We start from the raw sequence: 14567 nt of genomic DNA, 5'->3' as shown, positions 1-14567 counted from the left end.
TAGAATCTTTTATCTTATATCTTCCAAATAACTAAAAGATTTAGATAATTATAATATTATTTGGAAGATATTTTCTGTTAATATTCCCAAATTAAATTAGTTCAACAACTGATTTCATCTTTTAGCTTTTCTGACTTTCCATAATTGCACAAATACCCTGATAGTCCCTCTATCTGCACTTTAACCCCTTTAGAGTTCTCCTAAATTGCAGGAAAACCCCTCCGTTGACCAACCTTGACCAGATAAGGCCTGTTTGACCAGTTTTGACTCCTATAGACGTGGCCAATGAAAGGCATCCACGTGTCTGCCCCTTCCTTACCCAAAATTAGGGTTTCCTAGATTGGAGGAAAAGGGAAAAGTTTATCCCTACTTGGTCCTGACCGCTGCCGAGATGAAGAAATCTGGTTGTGCAACCCTCGACCATGGAAAGATCTGGAGATTGCGAGGCAAAGACGAATCTGGATTCTCTGGTTTCTTGTTGTTTGTTTGATTCGCAGGTTTTGTGAANGAAAAATAAATNGGTTCGAATGGAGGTTGGTTGGCTACGGTGGCTGTGGGTTTGCTCGTGGTNGCTGGTTGAGACGCTTGTGATGGCCGGTTTTGGGGTTCTTGNTGTTTTTCTGATTGCAGGTCCNGTGATGGTGGCTTTCCATGGGTGGCAGTGTCTTCACGGCNGCTTGCTCGCGAGGAAGAAGATGGTGGATTGTAGAGGTCTTGCGACTTTGGTGTTCGCGATCTGCACTGGTCACGGTTGTGCCTACCGNAAAGGACGNTGCTGGCTGCTTGTGGTTGGTCGCGGAAGAAGGTGGCGGCCATGNAGGANGGTTACTGGTGGTGGCGCGATGCAGTGAAGATGCGAGANCGATGGAGGTGCATGTTTGAGGCGATTTCTGGATCTGGGTTTCTGCGTGTGTGCACGAGGAGGACGAAGGTGGCTGCCGGCGATAAGGTGGGTGGTGGCCGTTGTGTTGCGCGAGAAACGTGGTGGTCGACGATGGTGGTTACCCATGGAAGAAGGTGGCACTGTTACGGCGGCTAGGGTTTGGCAAGGATTTGGATTTGGGAATTAGGGTTTCTGTTGGAGATGGTGATGACGTGGCAAGAGGGGCTAGGTGGCATGTTCTGATTGGTTTATTTGGTGAGTGCAGGGATTAGTGATGTGGCATCATCTGGATGGTTGGATCTATTATTTGTGGACTGCCANGTGGCACNATCTTAGGCAATCTGACTTAGTTAGTGATAGGAGGGGTATGGGTAGGAAAATTAGGAGGTGTAGGAGAAAAGGGTTACTCTTGGGNTTCAGTATTGGCCTGGTTTAGAANAGAGGGGTGTATGTAGGGAAATCTGGGGGTGCAAGGGTAAAAATTGCCTATTTGGCCCATCTNGACATTATTTATCAAATAAAATNNNATTTTGGGCTTTAAATTGCAATTTGGACNAATAAAACTCTNACTTCAGCTGCACAAATAAATATTAGAACATCCAAGAATAATTTATGCAATTAAAATCACTTTTTAAGCCCTTTTTATTTCCAAACACACTAAATCCAATAATTACAAATCCTCTACAAATCAATCATTTAAGTACAAATATTCTATCAAAAATTTTAATTTTAAAGCATAAATGTAGACATAAATATGCACTCATCACATAGTTACCACTTGCAAAAACTCAAGAACTCTGATTTCATTAAGTTTGCTTATCCTTGAGTTAAGCACTGCATTAGCACCATCTGCTACCTAGAAAAATAGTTAAGATTTTTTTATGCTGGTACCCATTTGAAGTTGGGTCCTACTTTGTTAGTTGTAGAGAGTTGTTCCTTTGAAATGCATCTGTACATTGCTTTGGGAACACCAACCATTCTGTAATAGCAGTTTCTCACATTATGCCCAATGTTATTGTAGTCAAATCATGCATTTGTAACAGGTTTACTAAGATCAACAAATTTCTTTGGATTAAACCTATTACATTGAGCTTTATATCCAATGTCTTGCCTATAAACAACTCTACCAAAAGGCTTTTAATACAACATCTAAATTATCTTTACCCTGAGTAAACTTAGCTAACATGCAAGTTAAGTAATCAATTTGTTTAATATGAACATGGCATTTTTCACAATCTTTTTCCACTATTTTGGTTTCAGTTTTAACCATTTTTGTAGACTTCAAGGCATACTAATTCCTTTTTCAGTTTTTCATTATCCTCTGCCAGATTATTAATTCTATGCTCATAGTCTCTTTTTTCAAAGGTAAGTTGATTTACCTTATATTGAAGTCGCATTGCCTTTGCATGAATTTCTTGAAAAGCATTGAGCAACATGCCATACTTGGCTTCTATAGGCTCGTTTTCAAACTCTTCATCACTGTCATAATCATCTCGTGTTGAGCCAGCCATGAAGCAAATGTTGGACTCTTCTTCAAGACCACAATCTTCATCACTAGAAGAATCTGAATCACTGTTTTCCCAAGCAATATATGCACTCTTTTGCGTTTTGCTTTTGTCTTGAGGAAATCTTCTACTCCCTTTTTGCTTGATTTTTATGTCCGAAAAATCTGGTTTGATGTGTCCTTCTTTTCCACATTCATAGCATTGAACAACAGTTGTTCTTGCACTTTTCTTTCCTTTTCCAGTAACTGCATAGTCAGTAAAGGAATTTTTTTTTTCATAAATCGACTAAATTTCCTTACCACCCCGCTCGTTAATTCTTTGTTGTCTAGTTTTGTCTCTGATTTAGCTTCAGATTCCACAGTCTTTGAAGCTTTCTTGCTTGTGGCTTTTAAGGCAATTGGTTTCTTCTCTTCAGTTTCTTTGTCTTCCTTCAACCTTCCAAGCTCTAACTCATGTTCTCTAAGTTTACCAAACAAGGTTGTCATGTTCATGCTGGTCAGATCTCTTGATTCTGATATAGCAGTGACTTTCGGCTGTTAGCTCTTGTTGAGGCTTTTCAAGATTTTAATGTTGAATTCTTTCTTGTCAAATACTTTCCCAAGGGCCATAAGTTGGTTGACTATATGTGTGAATCTTTTTTAGACCTTATAGATAGTCTCCCCTACCTTCATTCTGAATAATTCATATTCCTGAATGAGTGAATTCTTTATGCCTCTCTTCACTTCATCTGTTCCCTCATGAGTAATCTCCAGGACTTCCCACATTTCTTTTGTTGTCTTGCATTGTGATACCCTGAAAAATTCATCCATAGTTAGTGTTGATGCAATTACATTCCTAGCTTTAACATCATATTGTGCTTTGCGGTTCTCATCTTGAGTCCACTCAGAAAACTTTTTTAAAACTACTTTTCCATTCAAAACATGAGTGGGCTCATATGGACCATTAATGGTTGCATCCCAAACACCTTTGTCCAAGGATTCAAGAAAGATTTGCATCCTAATTTTCCAAATTGCATAATTTTCTCCAGCAAATAGAGGTGGTCTATTTGTTGAAGCACCTTCCCCAAAGGTCTGAGAACTAAGAGCCATTTTTCTGGATTAGTCAACTTAACGAAAAAAGTAATCAACTTGTTTTTAAAATATCTTATGAAAACCAGCTCTGGTGCCAATTGTTAAAATAGTATGACTTAGTTTCTCACAACAAGAGGGGGTTGAATTGGTGAAACTTATAAATAGAGTCATTTTAAAAAAAAATTCGTAAAAAGATATGCTTTTAAAACTTTCTTGAAACGCAAGGAAAAAGACTTGTGAATGCAGCGAAAATAAAGTTGACTTAATGCAGAACAGAGTCGACTTAAAATAAAAGTGTAGGGATCAGAGAAATCAAACACTGCTTTTTATACTAGTTTGGCCAACCTGCCTACATCTAATGTCCTTCCAATCACAGGAAGCAAATGCACTATAATGATCAAGGTTTTAACAACAAGGCTTTTATAGAGACCTCCACGTCAAAAATATAAAACACCTCTCTAACCCTCTAATCAAAATATAGGCATACAACAAAAAGACCAACAACAAGAATCCCCTCTTCTACTGTCTACACCCTTTGAGAAACCCCTCAAAGTCAAGAACGCCGCACGTCCTTCTTCATGTAATCACAACAGGGAACACAACCAATCTTCCGTAGATTGTTGAACCTGATCACGTAGTAAACACCCAAATGTGTAAATGGATCAAACTTTCACAACACAACAATCTTGCTCTTCAAGAAATCACAAGAGATGATCACCACGGTCTTCTTCTTTGATTCTTGAAGCTTTTCCACGTTCTGTAAGTCAGCACTAATCTGAAAGATATTACACAAATCGTTAGAATCACAAAGCTACTTACAAAATTCAAATTCACGTCAATTTATAGCAATTCGCAACTCTGACACATTTTAGTCGACTTTGCTACTAATGCAGTCAAATATAATAATATAGTTATAATAATTAGCAGCAATCAATGCAGTTAATTGATTTAGCAATTAATGCAGTAGAATCTCATTTAATGTTTGGTCAACATATTTAAAAATATGATCGTTAGACAATTATATCAAGCATTAACAAAATTTCAAAACATAACAGACTTAGTCGAATGCAATGTGCATGTAGTCGACTATGTAACAGTATAAAGCATAGTTTTGAAAAACTTTCTCTTTGAAAAATCTCACAACACACTTTGAAAATGTGTGTGCAAAGACACAATTTTTAATCGACTCACCCCATAATGAAGTCGACTTAAAATTGTTTTTTTGTCACACAATTTAAGTTCAACAAAAGTGCATGTGGTTTTTCTTTTCCAAAAATATGTGTTATGCATTCAAGTATGAAATCACATATATCACAGTGAAATGCAAACAACACAGCAACATCATAAACATGTTCTCATGTAATCATATAACATGAAAGCAATGAACATGTAACACATTATACACATGTGTTATTAATTATATGTTGTCATCATCAAAAACCAGAAACTCTGAGATTATGGGTTCAGCTAAACCAGTGCTCCCCCTAACAACAATCTCAACAAATTTAATTCACTATCAAGAACCATCAATATTTAGTTATCACACTCAACAAAGCACACATTATAACTTACTAAAAACCTAAATTTACTTAAATAAATACAAGGAGTCAAGTATTAACATACATACTTGCCAAATCACTAATTTAAAACAATAATCCAGCTTCCCTTACATCAACCAAACTTTGCACAGCTCACAGAAATCCCGACAGATGCTTGCACCGCAAGGAAACTCTAGAAAACCCTATAAATCACCAATCGGTGATAGGAAACGACTCTTAGAACCTAAATTGAACTAGGAATTCAAGAGAAAAACTACTAGATATATGCAAACAGAATTTGTTGCATGATCATGGTTCAAGAAATAGAGAAGAAAGAGGGAAACAAACTTATTGACTCAAAACAGAAAATTGATCGGTAAGAATTGTAACCCTCGACGCCAGGATCGTCTAGACACTCCTTGATCGTCGAACAAATAACCCAATAGTAAGAAAGAGTAGTTAGAAGTCAGAGAATTCTAGGAGAATAGTGTTCTAGAGAGATGGAGGTGATTTAGATAATTAACAAAGCTTTAGAAAATTTTATTTATATTATAATTTTTTTTTAAAATTAAAATGTTCGTCTCATTATTTTAATACACATCTATCTATTCTAATACTTTATTTTCAAGTTTCTTACAAAATTCGTTTCAGGTGCATTCTTTGATAAATTTATTTTTAATTGTCTTTTATATGCCTTGTTTTTGTTTTATGATATATATACTTGATCACTAATGTTGGAGAAAATTTCAGTTTTGGATAATATTTCTCTTTCAAGTTACACAAGATCTGCACAAAGCTGAAGGCTAACATAATTCTTGTTTTCTGGATTTGCCATGGCTTTTAATTTTTTTCCCCATGGATGTTACAGTTTTTTTCTCTCTCTTTTTAATAATATTATCCTTTTTACGAACATATAATACTGAATATTTGAGTGCCAACTTAATTCAAATATCAAAATTTTATAGTGATACCTAAAAGGGGATAATCTTTCATTAAAAAAATCTTTTCTCTAGGTCTTCAAAATTTTCCTTTTATTTTCCCAATTTTTTACTGATTCAAATTTAAAAAAAAAAATATTTGTAATTTTTAAGCACTGAATTTGAAGGAATAAAATTATATTTTTTAAAAAAACACTTCCATGTTCTAAACAGTAAATTTAGGGGACTAAATATGTATTTGAGAGAATAAAATAAATTTTGAAAATTCAAGAGCTAAAACTGAATTCACATTAAATTTCAAGTACTAAAAATAATAAAACCTATGCATCAATATACATACCTTTAAAAATAACGAATTGCAAAAGAAAAACTATATAAAAATAAAGTATATTTATAAAAAAAGAAAAAAAAATCTCTACATTAAAAACTACATGTTTAAAATATTTAAAAAGAGAAAGGAAAATAGCATTACATTAAAAAGTAAAAAGTAAAAAAGATGATGCTTGAGTATTATTGTTTCCAATATTTTAGTAAAAGTAATTTCAGTACTAATAAACAAATTAAGGGGCGAAGACCCCATCTGTGTAATAAAAAAAGATATAATATGTGTTGTTCTTGGTAGGAAACATGGACAACTTTATTATATCGTAAATTTTAAAGTATAAATGGAAGATGGTGTCTACCATGAGACACGCTTGCGATTATTCTTTGCTTGATTTGACGAGAACAGTGAAAGGAAGAAGAAAAGAATAAAAATGTTGTAATTATAAATATAGGCAGTTTGCATGCAGAAGAAATCATATAATTGATTTGTTTTGATTAAGGTTGTTGGAAAAATGTTGGAACTACCATTGAAAATGGCTCTTCGGTTCCCCAATTTGGAGTTGAAGTCTTTGCCCTTTGCACAGAACCTCAACCCTGAACTTCTTGGTGGCGTCGTTGCTCTTCTTGCTCTTGGCTTCACTGCTGCTTATATTAGCTATCGCACTAAAGGTACCACTCTTTCCTTTTTCTTTTTTAATTAACATTTCGTATCCATCGTTTTCCAGTATCAGTCTAAGTCCCATATTGGATAGAAATAGAAAAGTAGAACACTATATAAAGAAAGATCCATTTATAGAGAGTGATGTTTATGGTTAAGCTCAAATCTCATTCGTATTATGTCTTTTCGATGAACCTCTCTTACTTATAGACTCAACACTTACAAATTGGTTTTATAAATAATTAGTTAATTTTATAAAAGTAAATTAAATTTAAATATAATATTTTTATATGTTATTATCATAGTTTTATCATAAGTAAGTTTGATGGAACTATAGTATTATTTATTATGGAGTTATCATTAAATCGCTACAAATATTTACTCTCATGCACTGATTTTATAAAAATAAGTTAAATTTAATCTTATTCTTTTGCTTTATGAATGTGTTTTATTCTTTTGAATTGTCATAAAAAATTATGTTTTGTCCTTAAATTATATTATAAATTACTTCATTTTTAAACTTTATGAAGTAAAATATATTTTCTAACAAATTGTTTGTAAAGTATTTTTCATGAGACAATGATTTTTGTTTTTTTTAGGATGTTTGGACCCCAAAAATTTCAAAGAATTTAAACTGATAAAGAAGACACAGCTGAGCCACAACGCTGCAAGATTCAGATTTGCCCTTCCTACTCCTTCTTCAAGATTAGGTCTTCCTGTTGGAAAAAACATACTTGTTAGGTTTGGAAAATATTTACATTATATATTGCTCTAATATTATATTTAATTTAACATATTTTCAATAAAACATACTATAATTTTAAAAAAAAAAATTGTATAAACTTTTTATATTAAGCAGAGGAAGAGATAGCCAAGGAGAAGAAGTTCTGAGATCATATACTCCAATCACGTTGGATTCAGATGTTGGCTACTTCGAGTTGGTTGTCAAGGTAAAACTTTTGTACAAATTTTTTTCAAAAAATGAATTCTATTTTTCCATATATATTTATGGTTTAAATACATTTTTTCTCCAAATTATTGGTCTATTTATCACATATTTCTTGAAAACAAATATTTTTTTTTTATATTTCAAATAAATTTATGTCATATTTTATTTTACATGAGATCAAATGGCATATCAAGTTAACAAAGCCAATGCTACCTCAACATGAAATACAATGTAATTTTTTGAAGACTATAAAAACCAATGAAAAATTAATAAAATAAAATTTCCAAGCCATTTTAAAGATAAATACATGTTTAATTTTATATTTATTGTTATTTTTGTTGTCATATAATGATATAATATAAATATGTTCTTGTTTTACCAAGCAGATGTACCCAAATGGAAAGATGTCCCACCATTTTAGACAAATGAAGGAAGGTGACTATTTGGCTGTGAGGGGTCCAAAGGTATTGATTAATTGTCTTTAATTAGACAAAATAAAATTTAATTAAAAAATATTAGAGCATAGTGGTAGATGTTTAATAAATATCTTAAAATTTCTATTGTTTATAGGATTTTGTAAATAGAGAATGTGTTCTTAGGAACCTAAAGATTTTCAAAGCTATAAAAAGTGTTATGTTTTAAATTTTCTTTACTATAAAAGAGTTACAAAATTTTATTGGTAGAATAAAAATGGAATGAGATTTTATATTATATGTGACATGAAGGACCTACTAACAAATATTTAATTTTTAGTTAATGACCAAATTAGTGCTAGTTGATGATGGGCTTGTGCTTTATAATTTCAAAATTAATAAACTAGAAAATATTTAGTAAAACTACTCGATAAACTAATCCCAGATGTAAAATAACACAAAAAAATGTAAATACAAAAGTTTATTATGTAAAAAAAAGGCTTGTATTCTTTAGATGAAAAAATATTTTTATATAATCATAATTTGTTAAAGTTTTAAGAGAATAAATACGAGAGATAGTAAATATTTTATCTATGTAAAATTGGAAATTTATACTAAAAAAATAAAATTTGTAAAGAAATATTTGAAAAAAACTTAGCTAAAAAATGTAATTTATAAATTAGAAAATTTTGAAATAGCTATTTGAAAAAGATAATGGAATATATTAATTGTATGGTTTATAACTGTAGGGACGTTTCAGTTACAAACCTGGCCAAGTTAGGGCATTCGGAATGCTTGCTGGAGGCTCAGGCATAACTCCTATGTTTCAGGTATTTTCACATCACATGTAAACTTTTTTAATAGATTCTATTATTAAAAAAAATATTACTTATATATTATAAATTTATTATAAGAAAATGTTAAGTTATTGGTAAAATTAATAAAAGAAATTATTGATAAAATAGAATTTTTGATATATTTTATTGACAGATTTTAAAATTTCAATTACTAATAAAAATATTTATTAATAATAAATTCATTGATAAATTTTTATTATTTACAGGAATATTTCTTGATAATGTAGAATTATTGGTTGGTTTTGCTATCATCAATAAAATTTATTGATGAACATTTTAGTGACAAATCTTATTACTAATAATTTTGATTTACTAAAAAAATATTTGTCATTACTTTTAGTTATATGTAAATCTGATTTTTTATATTAATAAATTTAATCATTAATTGATATGGAATTCGAATATCTAACCTTATTAACACAAAAGTATTTTCAAACTTTAACCTTATTTTTTAAAATTTTAGAGAATAAAATTTTAATCTCTTAAATTTAAAATTTTCAATAAGATACGATTATCCATATCTGTAATTTTTTTTTAAAAAATATATTTTAATATTTTTTCAAAAAAAATTACCGGAATAATAGTGTTTTTGCCTAGGATAATTAAGTTTTATTAAATTAAATATTCATGATTTAGTAAATTTTTACATGAATATAAATTAAATTTATGTTTTATTCATTATTGTTTGGAAGTAATAAATAGAAAATGAGGTTATGTTTGTTTGTCCTATTTTTTTATTTATTTATTTTTTTTTTTTTTGCAGCTCATAAGAGCCATTCTAGAAAACCCTAAAGACAAAACAAAGGTGCACCTCATATATGCCAATGTAACAGTGGATGACATTCTATTGAAGGTAATATTGTTATTAAAGTTCTTGTTACAATTTAAGTTTACTATGTTATTTATAATTTTTGTTCCTATCAAATATTATTATTTATGTTATTATTTTTATTTTATGTTTTTTATTAACAAATATTAATTATTAATATTTTGTTAGTGAAGAGAGTTAAATTCTAAATCTTTCACACTCTCCCTTCTAAATCTTTCACAAATCAACTTTATATATAGCTCTCGTTAGTGAGAAAGTTTAAATCAAATATAAATTTATTTAAAGGTAAATATTTCATCATATACATTTCTTCTTTTACATAACTTTAATTAAGTTTTGTTTACAAATTATAATGTAGTGTATGAATTTAACCTGGTTTGTATGAATTTTAAAAATTAATAAATATATTTAACCTGGTTTGTATGAATTTTTTTTTTTTACATACTTTTAGAATAACACTTGAATACGTAGTTTACAATTTCACATTTTCCAATTCAATTCAAATGTCATTTTGAAATATCATTTAACAATTAAAAAAAATTTGATATTATTATTAAAAAATTATATCTATTTACTTTTTAATTTGTGAATAAAAAATGTATAAATAGATGAATTCTAAGTTTTAGGATATTTATTCTTTTAAAAAATATCTCATTTATTTATTTCTGTGTTTTATTTAAATTAAAATTATTTCATACATATTTCTTTCTATTTGGTGTTTTTAAAATGATCTGTTTGGTGGTGCAGGAAGAACTAGACAATTTTGCCGAAAAATTTCCTCAAAGATTTGAAGTATATCATGTTCTTAATAAGGTTTGTTCTTGTATAATTTCAAACTTTTCATACTAATATGTTATTAAATATCTCAATCATTTCTTAAAAAAAAAAAGTTAGATCAATTTTATTCAACAAATCTGTTCAGCAATAAGAAATTAAAGTTTTTACTATCATTTTCTCAGTTTGAAATTTTCATTATTAATTACTTGCAGCCTCCTCAACAATGGAATGGTGGCATTGGGTTTGTATCGAAGGAGATTATTAAATCACATTGCCCTGAACCAGCAAAAGATATTCAGGTTACTATGTATTATTAACAAATAGCATCTTACTTACATTGCCCACAATAGACTTGGCTAGATTATTATTACCATATATTTAAAATGAAAATGGTTAAATTCTTGCAGATACTAAGGTGTGGTCCACCAGCAATGAACACAGCCATGGCTACTCACCTTGATGCACTTGGCTACACATCAGACATGCAATTCCAATTCTAAGTTTCAATCTAATGCATTTCATTCTATTATTCTTCTTACCTACTTTTCATATGTGTGTGCTTAGCAAATTTAATCACATTATTCATTTGAAGACAGTTGATGTAAAGTGATGTGAGTGACACTCATCAGCTTAGTGTTTCTTTCTACTTTCCAAACAACCAAATGTGCATAATAAAAATGCTCCTCCTAATTGTGTCTATCAAATATATATATATATATATATATATATATATATATATATATATATATATATACTATTTTTAAAGATTTCAAAAATATTAAGGAATTTATTTACTTATCTTTAATAAACAATACTATGAGATAGTAAAAGAGATGAGGGGAAATCTCCCTTATGTGTCTTTGCATACACATAGGGTAATATATTTATAATAATAAGAGTGTGGGCTAAGCCCAAATACAAATGAACATGTAAATGAAATAAACACAATATCTAACACTCCCCCTCAAGCTGGAGCATATAAATCATATGTTCCAAGCTTGTTACAAAGATAATCAATTCTAGGTCCTCGCAAGGACTTAGTGAATATGTCTGCCAACTGGTTGCTTGAGTTAACAAACTCAGTCTTGATGTCTCCAAATATGATTTTTTTCTCTAATAAAATGGCAATCAACTTCAATGTGCTTGGTTCTCTTATGGAAGACAGGGTTAGAGCTAATATGAAGAGCAGTTTGATTATTACATATAAGTGTCATGTGAGTGATATCTCCAAATTTCAATTCACTGAGTAATTGTTTAAGCCACACAAGTTCACAAGTAGCTGATGCCATAGCTCTATATTCTGCTTCTGCACTAGACCTAGCCACAACACTTTGCTTCTTACTTTTCCAAGATATCAGGTTGCCACCAATAGAGACACAATATCCAGAAGTAGACCTCCTATCAGAAGGGGAACCAGCCCAATCAGCATCTAAATAGCACACGATTTTTGTATCGTTGTTAGGACCATATAGCAAACCTTTTCCAGGTGATCCTTTAATATACTTCAGTATGCGAACCACTGCATCCCAATGGTCTTCACATGGGNACATATAAGTGTCATGTGAGTGATATCTCCAAATTTCAATTCACTGAGTAATTGTTTAAGCCACACAAGTTCACAAGTAGCTGATGCCATAGCTCTATATTCTGCTTCTGCACTNGACCTAGCCACAACACTTTGCTTCTTACTTTTCCAAGATATCAGGTTGCCACCAATAGAGACACAATATCCAGAAGTAGACCTCCTATCAGAAGGGGAACCAGCCCAATCAGCATCTAAATAGCACACGATTTTTGTATCGTTGTTAGGACCATATAGCAAACCTTTTCCAGGTGATCCTTTAATATACTTCAGTATGCGAACCACTGCATCCCAATGGTCTTCACATGGGGAGTTAAGGAATTGACTCACCACACTAACTGCGAAGGAAATGTCAGGACACGTAACAGTAAGATAGTTTAATTTACCAACTAATCTTCTGTAACGTTCAGGATCTGAGAAGGGCTCCCCCTAATTTGGTAGGAGCTTGATGTTAGGATCCATAGGTGTCTCAACAGACTTACAGTTCATTAACCCTGTTTCCTCCAAGATGTCTAACGCATACTTCCTCTGAGATATGACAATACCATCATTGGATTGTGCTACTTCAATACCCAAAAAATATCGGAGTTTGCCAAGATCTTTGGATTGAAAATGGTGACAAAGGTGTTGTTTCATCTGAGAGATACCAAGGTAGTCGCTTCCTGTGAGAATAATGTCATTGACATACACTATTAAGTAGATACATCCAGCACTTGAGTGGCGATAGAACACTGAATGATCCGCTTCACTGCGAGACATACCAAATTGTTGAACAACACTGCTGAATTTACCAAACCAGGCCCGAGGAGACTGTTTTAGGCCATATAGGGATTTGCGAAGACGACATACCAATCCAGATGACTCCCCCTGAGCAACAAAGCCAGGCGGTTGCTCCATGTAAATTTCTTCCTACAAATCACCATTAAGGAAAGCATTTTTGACATCAAGTTGGTAAAGAGGCCATTGTCGAAGAGCGGCCATGGCAATGAAAAGGCAAACAGAGGTCATTTTCGCCACTGGAGAAAAAATATCACCATAATCCAAACCAAAAATTTGTGTGTATCCTTTGGCAACCAGTCGAGCCTTCAAACGATCAATTGTACCATCAGGGCCAACCTTGATAGCATACACCCACCTGCAACCAACAACAGACTTTCCANATGGTAATTGGACAAGCTCCCAAGTTCCACTTTTCTGTAAAGCACTTAATTCATCCAGCATGGCTTGACGCCAACCAGGATGAGTTAAGGCATCACCCACAGACTTGGGAATGGACACAGAAGAAATGGATGAGAGACATGTGTAAAAAGATGGAGATAATCTGTGGTAACTAAGAACAATATAATGGGGGGAAGGGTTACGAGTAGAGCGTATACCTTTACGGAGGGCAATAGGCAGGTCAGACTCATTTGCTGGAGCCGGAGGAGACACAGGAGGCGGCACAGGAGGTGAGTCATGNGGGAGACGATTGCGGCGACTATAAACTTGAAGGGGTTGAGTTGAAGGACGATCCTGTGGGGAATGAGAGGCTAAAGGATCACAGACAATAGGAATATCAACAGTAGGAGGTGGAGGTACAGAACTAGAAGATAGATGAGAAAAGTAAAACGAAGATTCATCAAAGGTGACATCAACGGAGATGAAATGACGATTGAGGGAAGGGGAAAAACACTTATAGCCCTTTTGTGACCGTGGAAATCCTAAGAAGACACATTTGTGAGATCTAGGAGATAACTTATCAAGACCAGGACTAAAATCATGAACAAAACATGTAGACCCAAAGACTCTAAGAGGTAATGGATGTAAAGGGTCTTGAGGGAATAAGACGGAATGAGGGATTTTGTTATCTAGTACAGAAGACGGCATGCGGTTTATGAGATAACATGCAGTGAGAACTGCATCACCCTAAAAACGCGAGGGTACTTGGCCATGGATTAGAAGTGTACGAGTTGTTTCAATAAGGTGTCTATTCTTGCGCTCAGCCACCCCATTTTGTTGAGGAGTATAAGCACATGAGGTTTGGTGAAGAATGCCATGAGAAGCCATAAAATGTTTAAATGGTGAAGAAAGATATTCACGGCCATTATCACTGCGTAAAGTTCGAATAGAAACCCCAAACTGTGTTTTTATTTCATTGAAAAATGATTGGAAAATAGAAAACAACTCAGAACGATTCTTCATTAAAAACAACCAAGTACATCTTGAATAGTCATCAATAAAAGTAACAAAATACTGAAAGCCTAA

The 14567-nt window shown here is 32.3% G+C and overlaps 1 protein-coding gene across 1 annotated transcript; it reads left to right on the top strand.

Moving 5' to 3' along the window:
* The first annotated feature begins 6739 nt into the window (after positions 1-6739).
* LOC106754674 (NADH--cytochrome b5 reductase 1) lies at positions 6740-11427 on the top strand. The gene is made up of 9 exons (XM_014636727.2): positions 6740-6927; positions 7516-7657; positions 7776-7866; positions 8252-8329; positions 9028-9108; positions 9899-9988; positions 10712-10777; positions 10954-11040; positions 11149-11427. The coding sequence occupies exons 1-9, from the start codon at positions 6771-6773 to the stop codon at positions 11239-11241; spliced, it is 885 nt and encodes a 294-aa protein (XP_014492213.1). The 5' UTR covers positions 6740-6770; the 3' UTR covers positions 11242-11427.
* Positions 11428-14567: the final 3140 nt, after the last annotated feature.

This window comes from Vigna radiata, unplaced genomic scaffold (genome assembly GCF_000741045.1).
Source record: "Vigna radiata var. radiata cultivar VC1973A unplaced genomic scaffold, Vradiata_ver6 scaffold_209, whole genome shotgun sequence".
NCBI lineage: Eukaryota > Viridiplantae > Streptophyta > Magnoliopsida > Fabales > Fabaceae > Vigna > Vigna radiata.
This window is presented reverse-complemented; position numbering and strand designations above follow the sequence as displayed.